The 18,655-nt window shown below is 39.3% G+C and overlaps 1 protein-coding gene across 11 annotated transcripts in view; it reads right to left on the bottom strand.

Moving 5' to 3' along the window:
- ROBO2 (roundabout guidance receptor 2) overlaps positions 1 to 18,655 on the bottom strand; it is a 930,309-nt gene that overhangs the window by 135,939 nt on the left and 775,715 nt on the right. For all 11 annotated transcript variants that reach the window (XM_054165756.1, XM_054165759.1, XM_054165758.1 and 8 more), the window contains exons 3-5: positions 12,964 to 13,121; positions 12,277 to 12,397; positions 1,942 to 2,080 (exon numbers count right to left, since the gene is read on the bottom strand). In XM_054165756.1, coding sequence (XP_054021731.1) covers positions 1,942 to 2,080; positions 12,277 to 12,397; positions 12,964 to 13,121 — 418 coding nt within the window. The remainder of the gene's footprint in view (positions 1 to 1,941; positions 2,081 to 12,276; positions 12,398 to 12,963; positions 13,122 to 18,655) is intronic.

Raw genomic sequence — 18,655 nt, 5'->3', positions numbered from 1 at the left:
CAGTGGTAGTCATCTGAGGTGGTCCCCTCTGGGAGATAGACAAAATTGAAGATATACCTCCACTTTTAAGATACAAAAGTAAATGAAGAAACATAGTCTTTAAAAACCCACAAACAACAACAAACAAAAGTGCAATGTAAACAAAAGCTCTGTTGGTTCATCATCTATTACTTCTGCTTATGATACCTAGAAGTATATAGGACTTAAAATAACAGAAGTAACACAGAATAAATCACAGAGGCACAATGTATTTACTATGGACTTTGCTAAGCACACTTAAATAGCCAGGAAAGGAAAAAATTCATCCTGTCACTCAAAAGTACCCTCTTGAAGATAATATGTGCTACATGTACGCATATCTGTCAATATAATTAGCACAGAAGGTATGTCCTTATCTAAATGGTTTTAAATGGCAAGGAAATTAATTTTTAAATGTAAGTATTTCTATGTATATGCATACATACCTGGATTTATAGAGACATTTTTTCCTAGATGATTATTACATTAATATATTTAACTGAAGAACAGTAAGGCATATATAGAGTTGAGTAAGAGTATATATATACAGTAAGGCATTACAGAGTAGGATGGGGAAACAAAGTCACACTCTAATTTCAGTTTGGGGATTTTTATTAAGATTTAGGAATTGAGAAACAAAAGACACAAACATGACCAAGTGCTGAATGACTTTGAGGAATTGTGCCATTGGTTTCCATGGAAGTATGCGACAGTAAATGACACATTTAGCACATGACTGCCAGATAACAGTCTTACCACATTTCTCACCTTGTTGGGTTGAAGATTTACAACATACTGTAATAAAGAAAGCAAACAACAATGTCTAACTTGGTTTAGTTAGGCCTACTCTTGTAGTGCACTCAGAGCACACTTAATACACACTGACAGAAACTAGCTACAAATACCATCTCAGCGTCATGATTTGAGCAGCAGAAACAACCCTAGCAGCCAGCCTGCATAAGTCCAGTGTTTAAAGCACTTGTGTGAATAACAGAATATTTAGATCATTTCTTTTTCCTTTCTTCAAATTCCATTGGCAACATCCTAGGATTAAACAATGCTGATGGAAAAGAACAATCAACTGTGGTGGGGTTAAAAAGAAAAGAAAGATACTATTCATGTCTTCTGTTGAAATTAAAAGCACTATGCAAAGACCCATCAGGACTCAGAGGGCCAGGACTGGTTGATTTATGAAGATCTGGGTCCTCATTCATTTTCAGAGACCTATTTCTGTGTTAAGAGTTTTTAAATCTAACAAGGATTCAGGGTCAAAACCAGAAAGAGTTCCCAAAAAGTACAGACCAAAGTTTGTTCTGTTAGTCTTGTGCAAGACAGACTCTCACCCCTTGCTTCCTTTGGCATTTTCTCCAGGTTTGTTCCCAGGCTAAACAAATCTTTCTTCAACATAAGGGGGCTTTTCCAGATTTCAACTTTGTTTTCTGCTTCTCCTACTTTGGTTGTTTCCTCAAGAGCAAGATTTCTCTCTTAGACGTAAGCCAAGGAATCAAGAAAACCCATCACTGTGCCCTGCTTCTAGGTCATCTTGCTAGTGTAACGGAGTGGTTCTGCAATATTCCAGCTAAGTTTTCACTGTTTTAATATCAGCATGTTACGATGAAGGCTGCTACTGCATTCCTAGAACACTTTACTTTCACCAGAAATTTTTGCAATACCCATTTGCTCACAATACCTATGCATCACTTCTTTCCAGAGGAATCCATGACTTGTATAGCTCAATCTTGACTGGGTTTCCCTGCTCGTCTGGCTCTGGAACCATTTATTAGTGTCAAAGACCAGCAATATGGGAAATAAATCTTGGCCACAATGTCAAAGAACAAACTCCTAAGTAGTAGGAAGTGATTTCAGCATTACTCAATTGCAATTGCAATTTGAAAGTGTGGGGAATACAAATGTTGCTCTCACCTTCCTCTGGGTAAGTCTGCGTCGTCTTTCTTCCACCGGACTGTGGGTGTGGGATCCCCCTGGACCTGGCACCGGAAATCCACAGCCTCCTCCTCCAGCACCACTTGGTTAATCGGACGCCTGAGAAATGTGGGCCGCTCTTGAAAGAGACATTAAAATTCCTTAGTGAGTCAGAGGGTTGAAATGAACACTTTTGACTTTTCAGCATCTTTTTTTTTTTTCACTGATCCACAGAATGAAGAAAGGAGGCTGAGCTCCACAAATTCTGACAAGTGGAACTGATGATGTGCATAAAGAGCTCAGAAGACAACTCCCAGGCTGCAGAAGCAGGGGTTGTCACATCTGGACCCCATGCAAGAGCTAAGTGTCACCGAAACAAAGTCTGTGCCAGTACTGACTGCCTGCCTGCCACACCAGTGCACAGGTCTGCACCCTATGTGGACGTTTTGGTTCTGCACCACTGCATACACACACAGTGATCTAAAAGATCCTGCCTACTCTAGTGATATATGAGCTGCTAATGGAGGCAGCTTGCCTTTCGCAATAATCGATATCTTGATGCTTTGGAGGAAAACATAAACTCCATGTTATGCATCTCAGCCAATTGTGGACTATTGTACAGAGGTCAAAGCTTCCTTGATCCCCATCACTAACTTGGAAAACTAAATTAAGGTCTGAATAATAAGTTCTATTTACCCTTGTTATGCTAGCCTGCATGGCTACAAATACTATTAATCATCATAATGTGGTACAGGTCTGTTTAAAATCCAGATGCAGAGCCACAATCTGAACTCTGTTCTATCGGTAACAACTCCAAGTATCAGCAATTTCATTTGAAAGGATATCACTGGGGTTTGTTTCCAAATTGCCTTTGGATTGCAAAAAAAAATCTGTTCTGTCCTGGTCTAGCCATATCACACTTTTATTGTCATAAATTATTTGCTAGACCCAAGCCATTATAAGACTAGGTTTATGTGAAGCAGGATTTCCCTCCTATGGACAGGGATTTATTACAAAGACATTTAAAACTGGTTAACACTACCTTTCACATTTCACTCTCAGCAAGTTGAAGGGTATGATGTCACTTAAAAAATGATTCAAAATTCACACAGATGTAAGCAGTACCAGAGTCTGACTCAGGCAGTTTGTCTTGATAATTACAGAGCTGAGTTTATGGGTTAGTTATCCATGTTTACTATATCCAAATAATAAAAGCATTAAAAGAACATTAATAAGGTTGCAAAATCCAGCATGCAACATCTCAGTGCCAGAACTAAGGTTGTTTGTGTGCCCTTTAATCACTCCCTTTCTGTTTATGCCTTATAGGACTGGCTGCAATTATATGAACACATACCATTTTTCACCCCCAAACATCTCCAGATTGTTGGTATCCATTTAATGAGCAGGTGTTTAATATTTTGCTTCAGTGGTGCTGTTTAGAGGGTGGCCTCCTGAACTTCAAAGGTGGAATTATTAATTTCCTCATGATCTCCATTACACCTATCTTAATGTTTTGTAAACAATTCCCTTACTTTCATAGCTCTTCTCTACTGTGAGATTGGTATCTAAGAACGGGAGGTAAAAAAATAATCAGCTGAATTTTGGTGCTCAATCTGACATGAAAATGCCAATTATTTTTTGTGTGTGAATACAGCTCACCTTCCATTGAATTCAGCTGTAGCCAATAAATGTTCAGCACTTTTACAAATCAGGGTATTATGTCAGAAAATAAGGAAGAAAACCACCTGTTAACAATTATGTAACAGAGTGACAGCATCACACAGGAATTCCATGATACTAACAGAGGGATCTATTGGCAGGGAAATACATATTTTGTTAGCAGAAGAAGAGATAAGCCTAAGAAGCTAAGCATTTTTTCCAGATGCTAGAGATACAAATGTCTTAAGGGGCAAGAAATTCTCCCCATTTCTTTCAAGCCATTCCTTTTGTCCTACTTCTTGTCCTGCCCAGGACCTGCAGGTTCCAGCAGCGTCTGGGCAAGTAAATTCATTTCTAGTCTTTCCCTGTGCCTTGAAATCTCTCTTTATTCCCTGTTCAAGTCTCAGAACAAGCCATATATAACTCTCACTACAACTCCTTGTTCTGAGTTGGCTTCATCAGATTTTTCCTTCTCTGTGCATGTAGTTTTCCAACCCTTCCCAGTCTCCAGATAATTTTGCTATTATTCTCACCTATGCATCTTTGCCAGCTTGTGACAGTGCCTGAAGTACTTCCATTCCAGCCACTGTCTGTGCCAGCTCTTTCCAGCTGCCAGCTGCTTCCTTAGCTGATTTGTCTCCTTCTAGCCCAGAATATCGCTTTTGAAAGCTGGAATCCAACAAGTTCACAAGTCCAGTTTCCCTTCCACACATCACACCTCTTTGTACCTCACAGCATAATGACTCTTCTTCACTCTATGTGAATTACACTTGAACTAGAGTTTCTTTTCACTGTGCCACCCATATACAGCCAATCCACAAAATTAACACATGAAAAATCAGTTGAAGTAACTAAGCATCATGCCAGGAGAGTGACAGCAGCAAGAGTGGAATGCAGTCTCAGGAAAATGCTGTCCAGGCCTGCATTCTACCTGGTGCCTCTAGCATATGAATTGATGATTTATTTTTTTTAGAGAGATCCATAAATGGCTAAATTTAGTGACAATTCTGTGGACGAGAAAAAAAATGTATCTCTGGAATAGTGTATCTATTTTCCACCAAATTTATGTCCCTGATATTCAGTAAGTAGGACCTGCATTGCTCAGGACAAAAAAAACCTTTCTCCATTTCTCTCCTTCACATCCTTCCCTGTTTATACCCAATTACCCCTTTCACCCCCAAAATGCAGGAACTCCAATATTCTTAGAGAAGAATGAATCATTTTGGTAGTTTAAAACAGAAAAAAACCCAACCAAAACCAACAAACAATAAAGCTTTTTAGTCTGACAAACTTATTAACTCTGGAAAAAGCAAGAAAAACATCAGCTGTTAATGCTAAGCAAAGCACTCTGCCTGTCTGTAATTATGTGGATCTAGAGGGGATTATCTCAATGAAAGTTTCTGTAAGTCTGCAACAGTATCTTATTCACAACTTCTCACTTAAGAAGATCTCAGACCAATCCCTTCACCAAGTTCATACACAATATACTCTATATTATGGCATTGGTTTTCCAAGTGTTGATGCTAAATGAAGAAATCCAGAGCCGGATTTGCATCTTAACAGGTGATCTAGACACCCTGGTTCATCCGTATTGAATTTGAGTGACTCTCTGTTACGTTGGCTTGGTCTGCATTAAAAAAAATAATCATTTTCACATAAACACAGAATCATGGAACACAAAGGGTTGGAAGGGTCCTTGAAAGATCATCTAGTCTAATACCCATGCCAGAGAAGGATCACCTAGAATAGGTCACACAGGAACATGTTCAAGCAGGTTTTAATCGTCTCCAGAGAAGGAGGCTCCCCAGCCGTGCTTATAAAAGAACATGTTAATAAAAGTTGCCTGTAAACAGCTAAGAAATTGCATGTATGCATGTTTATGAAACTGCTACTTGTGGCTGAGATGTTGCTATACAGGGGATGAGGAAGTAAATTCAATTCCTCTCACATTTTGAGGAGAACCCTGCTGGTCCAAATGTCATTTGGTAAACCACTTGATTCTGCATCAAAACAATTTAGTAGTATATATACATTTTGGTCTTTTTTTTCAGCTCAACTTCTCAAACTGTGTATTTTCAAAAACATTAAAGACTTTGCTAGAAAATAAATAGCTATGTAAGTACAGATCCCAGTCAGAAAGGACATGCAAATACCAATAACTGCTATTCCTTTTTTCCATCATCTCCACATTCTGCACAGTGTGAATCAGGAAAGAACAAGTTATCTCTCATGCTGTTTCCTGTATTTGTATCACTCAGACAACCCCTTGAATATGTCCAATAGCTAATTATACAGCTATAAAGTGATCAGAGTGAATGCCATTGCCAATGCAATTAACATTCTTTATGTGAGATTAACTGGATTTGAGTCACCTGCATAACTTGCTTACAATGTTAATCTCTCAGGAGACAGAGTGCTGCTTGCCCAAGCATGCTAAATAAAGAAGCTTTCTGCATACAGGAGGCCAAATTTAATTTCAGAGCTAAATTTGAGAGTAAAGTATGATTACTTTTTTTCCTTTTCAAATGATTTGCTAGAAAATAAAGCCTTGTGGTATAATTCAACATTGTTACTTTTTCAACACTCTTTGGAACACAGTCTATTTGAGGAACAACAAAGGGTAATAAATGAAAATCACAGATACATATACAAAAATTAATACAGCTATTTTATAAGCTTTCACTGAGTAAATAACATACCCACTTTCCAGACTTTCTCTGCTGAATATTAAAAATCTTTGGAGGGAACCATAAAATAGGTCATGGTTATATGTCACGTCTACCAGCCGTGCTATTACCTTTATAACTTCGGAATAAAGTTTGCTTCCAGTTATAAAAGGAGATTGTTAAGGCAACCTGGACACACACACCTACAATCTGCTACAGCGCTTAAGAGTTTTGCTGCAAGAAAACATACAGAACTGATCCTAACCAGAAACACAGGAAAATCTTTTCTTTGCTTTGGGTGCTGACACAACTTAACCTCAGAACTCAATTTTTTCTCTGTTTAACAATTGGTCTGAGTATCACAGTCTATTAGAGAGACTCAGATGACCTTCAGATATATTATTGCCCTTTCTCTGTTCCTGAAGAAGTTAAGCAGCCATATATGGGACCTCAATCTAATTAAAATGATCCTAACTACCTTAATACATTTTCTTTGCTGAGACAACTGCTAAAGTGAAGAATTTGATGGTCTCCATAATGTAGAGGCTCAATCTGATTTACAATAGTTTTCTCTGCTTTGCTGAAGAAAAGGTGTAATCCCTTTAAACGTTTTTGTATTCTAGAAAGAGGCATTAAAACACAAGTTAAAAAGCTTTAGGGAGGGATTTAATAGCAAATATTTTATTTCATTTCAGTGTTCTGATGTAAAGAGAAAAAAACCAAGAAGAAACATCAGAAGTTTCACTTCAGAATGCTGTCCTGCTGAGTACAGATCCTTCACTAACTGCAGCATGAGCTGGATGAAGTTAAACTCTGCTGAAAATGAAGATGTGGAAGACAGGCTACCAGGATCACACTAAATTTACCTGTGTTGGCCAAATAAATGAAAATACAATGGAAAAGCAGATGGTGTTATACTTAAAAGCCTTCTTCTACTGCATCATTTTAGTCACTTTTCCATTCTTGAGTAATAACCACTTGTGTAGAAATTACAAACTTCTACATTCTAAGCAGTATTCAAGATGAGATGAACTTTCACAGTAAAGGCATAGAGCACTGATAAGATACACAAGGAAACAAACTAGAATTATTCTTTATCAGTTGTTAGTGGATTTCTCTGTGTTAATTCTGGTTTTACTGAGCGTTAGTTACGGACTTTGGAGACCAAATCTGACTGTTTTTCACAGCAGTATCCCAGCTTGTCAGTATCTGTGGATAACAAACACTGCAAAGCCAAACAGGATTTTTTGTTGTTTTGGTTTGGGTGGGTTTTTTTTTGCAAATGGCCACAAATACACTGCAAGCAGGAAACAGAAGGATTTGAAGAAAATGTAGAGGAGCTTTGCTCTGAAGGACAAAATATGCACTGCCAGTTTCTCTGTCTATATACTTGGGTTTGGCAGATTTTACACGTGACTGGAAAAGCTTCAAGGACTAATTTCCAGGATACACTGGGGCATGACACTCTGCTGAAGGCTTCCACATAGTCAGAGCTCAAGCAAGTAGAAAGGGGAACATCATCTTTATTAAAGGATTTTGGATTTTTTCTCTCTAACATCATGTAATCACAGTACACCTTTTCTGGAAGTATGGTATCTCTTTCAGCCTGAAAATGTCTAGAGAATATCAAACACAAATACTTCTTCAAGCATTAGATAAAAATATCTCTTCATCCCACAGGACCTTATTAGCTGAAAAAAAGGTTCAGGTACCAAAGATAAAATCAAAGATCAATCCAAAACAATCTTTAGTATGTCTGAATTGACATATCTTTTAAGACATTTTTGTACTCTTCTTAGTTACACTTTATACTCTTCTGAGGCTCTTCTAAATATATCTTTTCCCACTGCTTGATGCCAGGTCCTTGAAGTTGATACATTAAGGCTTTCATTGATTTCAGTGAGCTTCAGAATCAATATACAAGATATACCTTTGTACATTCTTTTCAAACATAGGATTTTAAGTCCAAAGGAGGAAAAAAAAAGAGCTTGAAACAGTTAAAACAACTGGAAAAATTATATGAGAATGGTGCAGTAGTATGACAGAAGGTTAACATACGCAGTAATTCTTACTTTATTTAATTTCTGGCTCCATATTAAGTATTTACAAACCAAGCTTTCTTGCAAATTGGAATGAAACTGTTTCTGTTTTGCATCTTGCTTTAATTCTCTTCAGCCAAAGGCTATGAGCCCAAACACAAACAGAGTAGCTTAATTTGTATCACTTACAGTTCTGAATTTGGCCTTTAGAATAGTTCATCCATAATAATGAAGTACCATGCTGTTTCTTTTCATGAACATTGAGACTGATGAATTTGTTATTAAATTCCTTTAAAGGCCAAATTACTCTGTGACAGACCCTATCTTCTTCCTTAATTTCAAGATTACACTTTGGAACCTCATAAAGGCAAAAAACTTGCAATAGTACTTGAAAAGAAAAACCTCCGAAAGTTGTAATGCATCATTCATTGTCAGTATTCAAAACACAGGAATAATTTTGGGAAGTATTGCTTATTTAATCAGTTTGGTTTACACTATTTTACTGGGAGAATTTGGCAATTTTCTGTTAGTAGAAGAATCATGACCTGGGAAATGCGGTCTACACTGACACTAACAGCATGCTGTCAGCAGTGCCTAAGTGGGGAAAACTGGGCTTCCTACACTGAGAAGGTTGAAAAAACATTACTTGTTTTGTGAAAGTTCTACATGAAGTATCCATACATATCTCTCAGCATATCCAGCCAAGTGAATGCATTCTTCACACAGGAACTTCTGATTTCTCCTTTAACTTTCCAAGAGTCTTACTTCCTATTTTATTGCCTGTTTGTTTGCTGGGTTGTTTGTTGTTGTTTTTTATAAAACTCAGGAAAGGTGTCATCTTTCAGGCTAGGCTTCCATGCTCTTCCCCTTGGGACACCAGGTTCACCACACTGAATCAGTTTTTCCAGGGGCAATGCCTCAAGCTAAATTCACTGTACAGGGAGCCAAAGATCTATCACAAGTCACATACAGAAACTAACTTCAGGTACTACAGAAAAACTTGCAAAGGCAAAACTAACATGTGGCTGGTTCCTGAAAAAGTTTGTGAACTAATACTAAATGGTTTCTTACCCTACAGATTAGTGTCTTTACTAAGGCCTCCTTCACACTACAGAAAGGGTTTAGGGGTTTGTCATTTGAAAAAGGAATACAGACATTAACAAACAGCTAATTAATACATATTCCTCTCCAGAATTAGCAGCAGCTGTAGACTTGCCAGCCACTTTATTAAATAATATAAATCTCTTAGCTAAGATATCTTAATTTTAGTTATATAGTACCTTTTCAAGTATGTTGAAAGCAGTTGAAGTTGGGCACAGGAAAAACACGTATTATTTTTAGCATATTATTCTCAATATTTTCACTATTACCATGTTCCTCAAACCTGTGACAGATGTATGGTTTTTCCTATACTCAGTAAATGCAGTCTGAACATCAGCAGCCAGTCTGACATTTCCCAGAATTGTCGGATTTATTTGGTTTATAGTGTGTGCTTAGACTCGCTGGACTGTCCAGTAGGTACATTGCTTCCTGGAAACATCATGGATAATGCCCTCCAGTGCACTGTGAATGCATTCACTCATCCATGAGCTGCTGCCTGGGGTCAACAAAGCAAATGCAACTGCTCTGCTACTTCATTTTGTACGGAGCAGAGAAGGACCAACTTGAACGTGCCCATACAGTGAGCACAATGCACCGTCAAAGAGCTTTACAGCAGGTGGCAGCCAGAAAACAGGCATAGGGATAGCTGAATTGTCTTGTTAAACAGCAGATCATAACCTGAGAGCCTGCTTACTGAATGCTGTTCTTGTAGAGCAAAAAGGAAGATAGGAAGGGAATACTTAGACAGAAGGGGAATTTTAGATAGAAGATACCCAACTAGGAAAGGAATTTTAAACACCATTTTGTTTAGGCAGCCCAACACAATAATGAAGAATTCAAATATTTAATTTCCTTTGTTGCTGATTTTGTTCAGAATTCATACAATAGGCTTAGATTGTACTTTATAAGTTGTTTGCTATGATTAAATCCTGTACCCCCCAAAAAATAATAATCATCAAATCAGAATATTATAATTGGCTATTTAGTATTTTACAGGCCAAGCAAAACCTACTACTTTTGATATCTCTGCAGGACCTGAAATTACATGCATATCTCAGTTTTTATTTCTACTTCAATGCTTTTTAACAAATTATTTTCTTAAGGATTTCTTAAGGCTTTGTAGTTTAGGACTGCAATCTGCTTGCTATCCACAGGGAGTATTACCAGAGATTATCAGTACTTAAACTGATGAAGAAGATATTTCATGTCTCTTTTACATCTGTATAAAGGCACAACTTCAATGAATTGGCTGCAGAGGACATAATAATACAATAGAGATGTTTTCTGTGGTTTTCTGCAAGGTATAATAAGTCCATGATTTAAAGGACATATGCTTCCATGAACCCACAAAAGACTAAGCAGAGCGAAAGCCTTTACAAGTCTTGTGATGCTGGAGATCAGCAAATCCTAATCAATCACTCATAGCTCTTGTCTATCGCATTAGGAAGAAGTTCTTTCCCATGAGGGTGGTGAGACACTGGAACAGGCTGCCCAGGGAGGTGGTGGAAGCCTCATCCCTGGAGGTTTTTAAGGCCAGGGTGGATGTGGCTCTGAGGAACCTGGGCTAGTGGAAAGTGTCCCTGCACATGGTAGCAGGGTTTGAACTAGATGATCCTTGAGGTCCTTTCCAACCCTGGCAATTGTGTGACCAGAAACTTTTCTAGGGCTTTTGTAAATCCCATAATAGTTTTGTGGTGGTTTTTTGTGTGTTTGTTTTGTTTTAAATTGGACAAAGAAACACAGAATTGCACATACAAGCAAATACAGATGGCAAAATGTGTGACTGAGCTTTCCATGGCACCGTGTTTGGCAGAAGGTGGAAAAATTTAAGAGCACCTGCTTCAGATAGGATAAATCTTACTGGAATCACAAGCTGTCCAGTTTGGAATTCCAATACCAAGGATATCAGAGAGGTGTAGCAGGAAGGCACAGTAACACTGTTTCTCTTTCTCTTTTGTATGCACATACATGTTTTCTTTAGCAGGGAGGGTATTTTCCTCATTGATTTTCTTTTGCTTGCTCAATACCTCTTGACTAATTCCTAGAAAACCACAGCTAATTGGAAATAGAAATGTCATGACTGCAGAATGTATCACGGCAGAATTTTGCAGCTTTGCTTCTTATCTATTTGTTGGCAGGATGGATCCAGCTCCAAGTTCAATATTACTCCATTCTTGCTCTAGACCATTAACCATAGAGGAAATGTTCCTAACTATCTTGCCTTGCTCATCAGGTTAGAAAGCTCTTTCACACAGTAAATCTACTCATTTCAGATTCATTCAGCAGCATGAAAAAAAATAAATGATGCCCTGTCTACCAGGATGGAAAACTGCTTCATGCCCTTCAAAAAAACAAATGACAAAAGCATCTCTATATATTCAAAAAGCTAATCTTGGGATTTTCTCCAATGACTTTTTACAGATCAACTGAGCTCTTTTGTGCTGTCCTATAAAGGTTTGATTTCACAACCCCATAGGAATAAGGAACTATTTAAATAGGCAATACTGGTCCAAATCTCTGTTAAGCAGGCATTGTCAACTGTATTAAAAGTAGCTTAATTACACTTGGTAATTTTATGAAGGACAGCATTATGTCCTGCATTACCATCTCTGAGCATATGCATATCACTACAGACCTCCAATTAGATTGAAACTATGTGATTAGAAGGAAAATGTTTAGCCATCACAGCTCCATGATTATAAATTGTAGTCTTTGAAACCTGGTCTTCTTCAGAAACTGTGAAATGCAGCTTAAGCAGCATAATTGTGTTTTGCTAACCTTGATGTGTCTCATATCTTGATGAGTCACACAGGTCATCTCAGCCTATGACATTAGCAGTGAAAGAGAAACAAAAGCTTGAGTCATTTTACCAAAGACAGTCAGCTCTGCAGGATCACTGTCTCGCTCTCCCACCATGTTTGTTCCAACACAAGTGTACATGCCAGCATCGCTTTTTCTTGTGTTGGAGATCATCAGCTTCCCACCACGTATCTGTTTCAAAACAAGGAATATATTTTTAACCTCAGATAAACAAAAGATATTAAAAACATATGCCCTCATTGGCAAAAAAGTTCCACAACAGAGGGATTTTAAAGTTTAAACTGTAAATATATGTATAGCTTTAAAATTATAATCCTATACACTTAAATATCATTAAGAAGTTCTAGAACACATTTTATTTGACTGATTAATTTTAACTGCATTTCAGAGTTGTTGGGTTTTTTTGTTTGTTTGTTCTTCATTAGATGCTTTGCATTTCAAAGATGACATTTCTTGTTGCCTCTTTGGCAATGCAGAGTTCTTGCACTTCTTGCATGAGGATTGACATTTTTCCTAAGAAAAGGGAGGGGTCTGGACGTGGCACTTGAAGCCATGGTTTAGTAGTCATGAGGTCTTGGGTGACAGGTTGGACTTGATGATCTCTGAGGTCTTCTCCAACCTTACTGATTCTATGATTCTAAGCCCCTATGGGAAAGGCTGTAAAGTTCTGCTGCTCTCAGCTGCAGGGCTTCGGTGTAGGCCTGGTGTCTATAGGCAACCACCTGAGTTGTACTTACACTGATCCGCTCTTCCCTGTCGTCAATACGGACTTTATCCTTCTTCCAGTAGATGGTAGGCTCTGGGTGTCCGCGAGGGGGCTGGCACTCCAGTATGGCAGGCTCTCCAGCTGCCACCACAACATCTGTAGGGTTTTGGCGGAAGTCGTCCCGTAGCACTAATGCAATACATAAGGAGAAAGAAAGGAAAAATCAATAGAAGTGACAGCACTGAAGTGGGGAGATAGAAGACACAGATACACACAATATTAAACAAACACAAAATTCTCAACCATTATTAGGTGATTATCAGGTTTGGAGCACAAAGCCCTATGAGGAGAGGCTGAGGGAGCTGGGGTTGCTTAGCCTGGAGAAGAGGAGGCTCAGAGGAGACCTTCTGGCTCTCTACAACTACCTATAGGGTGGTTGTAGCCACAAGGAGGTTGGTCTCTTCTCCCAGGTAAACAGCACCAGAACAAAAGGACACAGTCTCTAGCAGCACCAGGGGAAGTTTAGGCTGGACGTTAGGAGAAAGTTCTTCACAGAGAGAGTTGTTATCCATTGGAATGAGCTGCCCAGGGAGGTGGTAGACTCACCATCCCTGGAGGTGTTCAAAAAGGGATTGGATGTGGCACTTGGTGCCATGGTTTAGTAGTCATGAGGTTTTGGGTGACAGGTTGGACTTGATGATCTTTGAGGTCTTTTCCAACCTTGTTGATTCTATGAGTCTATTCTATAATATTGTTGTTATTACTGTTATTGTTATCACCAAATACATGCTGAAGTGATCACCAGTTCTGAAAGGTGTCAGAAAACAAGCTGATGTTTTCCTTTTATATTTTTCATACTTATATTTTTTTGTTCTAATATTTCTGCATCTTTGACCAGTACTCTCCTATTACATTGAGAAAAGAGCATTTAAATCACCGAGCTGTTGGAGAACTAAATTAGGCAACACAGGCCAGCTTCTTATGCAAATCAAGCCTCTATAAAGAAGGATTAGGTCCAACTAGCTGGTTTCAGTATGTTAAAATGATACCCACTTCATTATTATTCTTCCATGTGTGTCCTACTCTCTAGGTTAATTGACATTCTTATAAACATAAAACTGAAAATAGCTCTAGATGAGCTACTGAAATAGAATTTAGGGCATTTCCCCTCCTTGAATTTCAGCTACGTATGGCTTTCATTACAGCTTTAAAACAGTTCTCACCCTTAATGGAACCAGGGCCCTCTGAGAAATTAGAAAACACTGTATCCCAGTGAAGGGGCAAGTCAGGAAGAGTTCAGCAGAAATTGCTCAGTCTCATTTCATAAGCTGAGATAATTTACTGATTTTATTGTTAATAAAAGGTGCTCCTTTCTAACATTTGGAACTGACTATTTTTCTGCGCTGTAATAAGCCAGAGGAAAACATGATTAATACACGTAAGAATTGGTCTCTGAATGGGCTGAGGTCAGTGTATACATGCAGCACTCAAAATGACACATGAGGTAACTTTCATTGTTACCGAACTTGGGATACACAGGTAGATCCCAGAGGAAGGAGGGAATTAATTGGAAGTTAATTCCTCCTCTAACACAAAAAGGAGTGATTACTTAGGTCTTGCTTTTGAAATATAAAAGTAACAGGATGCAGTTGGCAATAATTGCAGCTCTGGGAAGAACCCATAGACTTATTAGGTAACACAGCTAATTGGCACATTTTTCCCAGCAAATAAAATACTCAGCCCTAAAATATTTCTGCTCAATATGAATCACTCATGCACAGAAATTAAATTTATAGAGCTTCAAGATGCACAGAAACAGTACTGGCATTTGGCATTAGGGCATTCTGCAAAGCTTATGCCACAGCCATTTCAGAGAAAGAACTGGGGGGAAAAAATTCATACAGAATCACATATTTTAGCAAGCATCTTCACATGACTCTGTGATCATTATGCACAGGAAGAAAAAGTACTTCTAGGCAATGCTATGACCTCTTTCATGTAACTGGCAAAGGAATAAATATCAACTTCTTTCATTATTATCATTATTACATACAAGACAAATATTAATTTTTATTGGATTAATTCTTTCTACAATTACAGAACTTCTCTGCAAATCAGTAGATTCCACAATATAATGACTTCACATTCCTGACTCCTCATTCCTGGCAGCAATATTAACACTTTTTTAACACTTCACACTGCTATATAAAGCTGACAGACAGAATTTCTTGGGGTGATACACAGCAAATTACATTAAGTTTCTGTGAATCATCCTCACAACTGTGTAAGGTTCCAATCAACCTCAGAATATGAGGCTAAGAGGTGATTTGATTTTATCACAATCCTTTACCCAGGTCCTGCTGCAAATCTAGCTTGAATGGAAGACAAAATTGATGCTAAGGGGTTTACTTAATCTGGCTCTGTACCTTGGCACATATGCGAATCTTGAATAGATATATCTCACTATTTCCATCCAAAGAATTCTGTGTTTTGAAGAAAAAAACAAGTTGGAGAAAAATGAGAGAAAAATGTGTGGAACATAAAAAGAGAAAACAACTCAGAAAGGAAGATGGGGACTACTGTAAACTTAGAGAGAGCAAAACCAAACAAGCCAGGTAAAGCCAGGCAAAGAGAATAAAAGCAAAGACAAAAGCAAGGTAAAGAGCAGAGGACACAGGCTACTATTCAGCCTGGTGGAGAGAAGGCTTTGGGAAGACCTGATTGCTACCTTCCAGTACCTGAAGGCAGCCTACAGGAAGGGTGGAGATTGTTTACAAAGGCCTGCAGTGATAGGATGCAGGGCAATGGTTTCAAACTAGAGAAGAGCAGATTTAGATGGGATGCTAGGAACAAGTACTTTACCATGAGGGTGGTGGAACACTGGAACAGGTTGCCCAGGGTGGTGGTTGAGGCCTCATCCCCAGAGATATTCAAAATGAGGCTCGACAGGGCTCTGGGCAGCCTGATCTAGTTGAGGATACCCCTGCTTACTGCAGAGGGGGTTGGACTAGATGTTATTCAGAGTTCCCTTCCAACCCAATCCATTCTATGATTCTATGATTTGATGATTCATATGATTCAGTGCTTTTAAGTCAGTCATAGAATCGTAGAATGGTTTGGGCTGGAAAGGACCTTAAAGATCACATAGTTCCAACACCCCTGCCACAAGCAGGGATATCTTCTCCTAGACCAGCTTGCTCAAAGCCCCATCTAGGCTGGCTTTCAATACTTCCAGGGTTGGCATTTCCACAACTTACCTGGGCAACCTGTTCCAGTGCCTCACCACCTTGATGGTGAAGAATTTCCTCCTAATGTCTAATCTAAATCTAATTTCCAGTTTAAAATCATTACCCCCCCATCCTCTCACTACAAGCCTTTGTAAAAAGTCCCTCTCCAGTTATCCTGGACGCCCTTCAGGTACTTGATGAATGATATAAGGTCTCCCCAGAGCCTTCTCTTCTGAAGGCTGAACAACCCTAGCTCTCTCAGCCTGTCTTCATACATATAACAATGATACAAAGTACAGACATTAATCTGATCAGCACAACTATCCTAGCACATCCAAACACCCTAAGACAGAAGGAGCAGGGAAGAGGAAAGGTGGGTGCAGAGGAGACCAAAGCCTGAGCTAGTGAGCTCAGCTGTCCCACTCCAGTGCCACAGAAAGCTACAGAAGAAAGAAGCATCAATTGGAAGTTCAGTTCACACTTATTAGCACAGAAAATGGAAAACTTGCAGCACAGCTTAGTGCATTCACCATATCTAATGGCACAATCGTCTGTGAAAACAGAAAAATGGTTGAGAGCTGCAGAATATTCCTCAGCCAATTATCTGCAATTGCTGAGTACTTCCAAATAACTATTGGTGTGCCTGAGCAGAACACTCTCTCCACACACTAGCAAGAGGCTCTTTTTTTTCACTTGAGAAGCCAGCCCTCCTAAGGGCCCTCTTGGCAGGAAACACATACTAGCATTTCAAAAAGTGGCAAAACATTGTCATCAGGCTCCTCTCCCTCACCCTGTGTTCTTATTTTCCTTTTTTTCTAATTTTAACACAAGTTATGCAGCTCCTTTTGTTCTTGCATGGCTGTTACCCCACATTTAACAAGGGACACCAAAGAGCAAGACTGCCTGCATCCTGACCTGTCCTGCCTGCCCATGCTGGAACCTCAGTGCATTTGGTCTCCTCACAGAGCAGGACTCTGGAGTGTGCTGTGCAGTCCCAATGGTGCCAGTGATGCAGAGGGGAGCTGCTCCCTTTCCCCAGCTTGACAGTAGCTCACATACCCTCACGTTTTGATAAGTAAAGCCTTGGGAGGGCAAAGGTTTCATGATGGCTACACTACACTGTCTGAAAAGGCACCAAGGGGCCAGAGAGCTGGAAAGGACAGCTAAATTGTACACACTGACTACAACGATGTTGCGGACAAAAGTTAATTAAAGTTTGATCGGTCTCTTTGTTGCTTGAACAAGCTGAGGCTGCTCAAACAAGATAGATGTCTGTGAGCTGTCACATTAGTCTTTAAGGCATGCAAAGTCCTGTATGGCCATTCACAGGTACCCATGAGCATAATAACAGAAAGCTAGCTCATCTAGTAATGGCAGTGCTGAGATAAACACTCGCAGGCCAAGCACCTGCCAGAGCAAGGAGAAACAAGAAAAAAGAAGTCCTTGCTACCAAGGCAACTGCTTACCAGCACCTGCCAGCTTAGACTGAAATCCAGACCTTGGACAAACTGATGCTCATAAACTCAGTGAATTACATGGAAACTGAATTAATTTCCTTGACCAAGGGTCCAGCAATTTGTTTTAAGGAAGCAGAGATAAAGCCTCGACATTTATGGGGTAGGAGGGAAGGTGGCAGGGTCAAAATTATTCTAGGCTAGATATCCATGTCTTAATCCTGCTTTCCAATACAACAGCTTTCAGGTCCTTAGAAGGAAAACATTTTTATAGGATTTACATTTACATTATGATTACAAATAACCATCTGTCTGCTTCCACTTTTTCAATCTGGTCCATGTCCCACGAGCCCCCAGACTGTGGTCAGAGCAGCTAAGCTGGAAGGAAGAAGTGGATGCCCGTTAGGAGGCTTTGGGATAATTGCATTCTTCTCCTACCAGTGCTTGGCTCTCCATCTCCTCCCCCTCAGCACACACAGCTAACATCTGAGATTACCAGAGCTGTGAGGGAGGGAAAGACCATCTTTTTTGCCTTTTAAAACCAATGATAATGTCTTAAAACACCAACACATCTGTTGTGCTGACTGCAGGGTATAAAGAGTTATCAAGTAAATATTAATGTGCTTCTGGAACTTGGGTCCTGGTAGTTTATCTTCCCCCTCCTATTCTGTTTTGTGCTTATCTCAGGATAATATTATTCCCATATAAATAATTTAAACAGACACATCAGTGGCAGGTTGGTCACCGGCTACATGCAGGTAGTTTTGCCCTGATCCAAGGCACTGCCTCACAGGCATTTTCCTAAATCCTCATCTCTCCACTGTGGTGATGCTCTCCTCTGATACATACTGATATGCACAATTAACATGAATTATTGTGTCAAATCACTGCCCAGATGTCATGCAGTGGACAGATTAAAGGATTATTATACTTTAGGTAGTCTATGGTGCAAGGGTGTATTTTAGAACTTGGCTAATGTATATAATCTACTGAAATAGTCCCTGAGCAAGCCAGCACCACCTGCTGAAATGGGGTGAGAGAA

This window comes from Dryobates pubescens, chromosome 12 (genome assembly GCF_014839835.1).
Source record: "Dryobates pubescens isolate bDryPub1 chromosome 12, bDryPub1.pri, whole genome shotgun sequence".
Taxonomy (NCBI): Eukaryota; Metazoa; Chordata; class Aves; order Piciformes; family Picidae; genus Dryobates; species Dryobates pubescens.
This window is presented reverse-complemented; position numbering and strand designations above follow the sequence as displayed.